The sequence below is a fragment of the Hylaeus anthracinus genome, unplaced genomic scaffold, assembly GCF_026225885.1.
Source record: "Hylaeus anthracinus isolate JK02 unplaced genomic scaffold, UHH_iyHylAnth1.0_haploid 11989, whole genome shotgun sequence".
Lineage (NCBI taxonomy): Eukaryota > Metazoa > Arthropoda > Insecta > Hymenoptera > Colletidae > Hylaeus > Hylaeus anthracinus.
In genome coordinates this window covers 5,134,063-5,137,306 of record NW_026534337.1, presented here as the reverse complement: position 1 = coordinate 5,137,306, position 3,244 = coordinate 5,134,063, and the positions used below count along the sequence as shown (strand labels likewise).

Here is a 3,244-nt window from a genome sequence, read left to right as displayed (position 1 = left end):
TAATATACCCTTATGAGCGTCAATTTAACAACCACTAGATTTCACGATTGTACTTTGATTTGGTACAAAGTGTACTGTTAGGCAAACGTGGTGTTATTGGGTAATCATTTGAACAAATCTGTTCAAACCAATTATGAATTCGTAAACTATCGAATAATTGGAAAATATTTCAAAGATTAACCCTTTACAAATGTTTCATAGGTTAACTCTTTGCAAACCAAACTTCGGCAAATAAAATATTTTTGCCGTTATTTCCAAACATTTCCAATCTGATGCGTCAATTGTTCATTTGCAGGCGCAATAATGCAATATTAAGAACAGGACAGACAGAAACAAAACTTATCAAGTAACAACAAAAAATATTATTGGTATGACAAGATAATCTTTGACTAAACGTTATCAATTAATTCAATTAACAAATCTCAAACGGAACGCAATAATACTTTTCTTTACTCCAAACATATTACTTATTTACACACAAAAGAGTTCTTTCATAATATAATGAAAGAATCCAGAAATGCGAATGACCCTGACTTTAAAACTTACGCACTGTTTTGGAATGGCAGTTTTACGCGCCTTACTCACACGCCAAGATAGTAACGATTTAAAGGTCTATCTGTAACAGAACACACACGCACGCGCATCGCACGTGGCTCGAGTCTCCATTCGCCCTCTGCTCGTGGGAGACTGGTTTCCGTGGAATATATCAAAACAAAAGCGACACGATTATCAGGATTTAACAGGAAGCGAAACACGTGGTAAACAGCAGACTCATCATTGCATTATGTAAGCGAAACCGAAGGCAAATAAGACATTATCGTTCTCTGTTCATTTCAGACTTAACTGTATGCACAGCTGATTGGGATCTACCGTTGTCTAGCTGTGATAGTGAATTTAGATACTAACATCATGTCCGAAAAATCAGACTCGGTAGACATTCAAGATCTACAGGATATACAAACACCTTTTGGGGTGCCTTTGAAGGGGATCTATAAACGGTAAATAAATTTTATTATTTATATTTAACCTAGAAGTCGTGGACCAAGTTAGCATCTGACAACGCAGTACTTATATTTGATATCATGTCCAATAATTATGTCAATTCATTATAAACTCTAATTTTCACCTATTATCATTTTTATAATATGGTGTATGCATATAATCATACTCATCTTGTTATAGGAGTTTTGCTTATATAACAATCAAAGATAGATTACCAATAATTCTAACTAAAATAATTGATACTCTTAGTCGTGATAAGGACAACATTGCAAGGAAATATGGGGAGGTATAGTGTATGCTTTAAGAGATTTCCTGTACCATACATTTGTTTGTGTTTTAATAATACAAAATACAGATCAAGATGTGTCCATCTGATGTGTGGAACTTTTAAATTGTTTAGAATGCCACGGAAGAAATTAAGCAATTGGTAGGATTTATTAGTAAATTAAAAAACGAAATAGTTACAAACAAAACTTTAAAGCCTCTGCAATTGCTACCCAATGTAACAGGTAATGATGCTGAAGAATGGAATAGATATTTAATTAAAAGGAGCGCAATAGAAGGCGGTACACCAACATGGTTTAATACAGATTGGTTATACTGCGAATGTTATATGTATCGAACACTTGCACAAGAGATTGCTCTCAAGTATGTTCTAAAAACCATTTAATGAATAATATGTAGTAATAAGTAGATCGATTTTATGCATTTGGTATAAGCTAATATAAATAATACATATGTAGATAAATATTTCATAAAATAATATGATTTAATACCTGCAATGAAATTTGAACTCTTTCATTTTCAGAAAATATTTACACAGTTACGATCCTTTCAGACAACAGAAAGAAGGTGCATTTATTAATTCACTAGCTTGTATAGTTGCACTTTGTAGTTATACAATGAAATTTGTACAAAGATCTGAATCTTTGTCAGAAGTTGAAATTAAAGAAGAGCTTTCTAAATTTATTCAACTAAATCTTTGGGGCAATAAGTATGTTTAATTTATATTATTTGTTTGTATACTTCTATTAACAATTTTACCAGTATACATATTTTGTAGATGTGACTTGTCCCTAAGTGCAGGAGCAGAAGTTAGTCAAAGTTATAACCCCATAGAAATTTTACAGTCAATGTATAAAGATATTCTTGTAGATCAAACAGAATTTGTTTGGAATTTATTAAAAAAGAGAGAAACTAATGTAAAAATAGACATGATATTGGACAATGCAGGATACGAACTGTTTACTGATTTATGCCTAGCAGTATTTCTAATTGCTTGTAAATTTGCTGTAAAAATAAGATTCTATGTAAAACTTTATCCATGGTATGTCAGTGATACAACAAAAAATGATTTCAATTGGACTCTAGATTATATGATGAATTCACCAAATAAAGACCTACAAGAATTAGCTAAACTAGCAAGTAACCACTTGAAGAATAATGTATGGACTATTGAGGTATGACATATATTATTTTATATAATCATCATAAAATAATTGTAATATAAAATTTAATCCCAACTCATATTTTATTTAGGAAGAGTCCTACTGGACAGGACCTTATGATTTTGCAGCTATGAAAGAGCAAGATAAAGTGTTGTATGCAAAATTATCAGAAGCTAAACTAGCCATATTTAAAGGTGATTTAAATTATAGAAAATTATTAGGTGATATAAATTGGGAATATACAACAGAATTTAATCAAGTATTGAGAGGTTTTCAACCAACACACATTCTTAGTTTAAGAACAGTGAAATCAGATGTTTGTGTTGGCTTACCATCTGGTATGGCAGATGAACTATTTAAGAAAGATGAAAATTGGATGTTTACTGGACAGTATGGGCTTATTGACTCAACTTTGGCTGGAACTTGTAAATGTTCTAACACATGTTAAAATGTTAAATACGAAAACACGGAATATAAAAATACTTAGTGTGTTATTGCATGTACTTTGTACACATTATTCGTCTTTGTATATAATTGACTGTACATATACAGTCTAACAGTGAACAGCTACAGCTTCTAATTAAATTATTATAATTCATACACTCATTACTTGATAGGAATATAGAAAATTTGACTGTTTAGCTTACATGGTAATGTGATTGAAATTATGAATGATAGAGAACTAGTCTATATGTTCCCTATTTCAGAAAAATTTTTTAAACATTTGATATAAATTTCTATGTATATACATTTTTTATCTTTCAATAATATACGTGACTCTACTAAAAACAGAA

At 30.7% G+C, this 3,244-nt stretch overlaps 1 protein-coding gene across 2 annotated transcripts; it reads left to right on the top strand.

The window, feature by feature from the left end:
* Positions 1-610: 610 nt before the first annotated feature.
* Positions 611-3,244, top strand: LOC128888037 (damage-control phosphatase ARMT1-like). Of its 2 annotated transcripts, none has more exons than XM_054144637.1 (7): positions 611-758; positions 838-998; positions 1,183-1,288; positions 1,403-1,650; positions 1,841-1,996; positions 2,066-2,462; positions 2,542-3,244. In XM_054144637.1, exons 2-7 carry the CDS (start codon positions 910-912, stop codon positions 2,896-2,898), a joined length of 1,353 nt encoding a protein of 450 aa, XP_054000612.1. In that variant the 5' UTR covers positions 611-758; positions 838-909; the 3' UTR covers positions 2,899-3,244. The 2 variants fall into 2 exon arrangements, with proteins under 2 accessions (XP_054000612.1, XP_054000611.1); XM_054144636.1 differs by having other exon boundaries at positions 612-758; positions 1,811-1,996.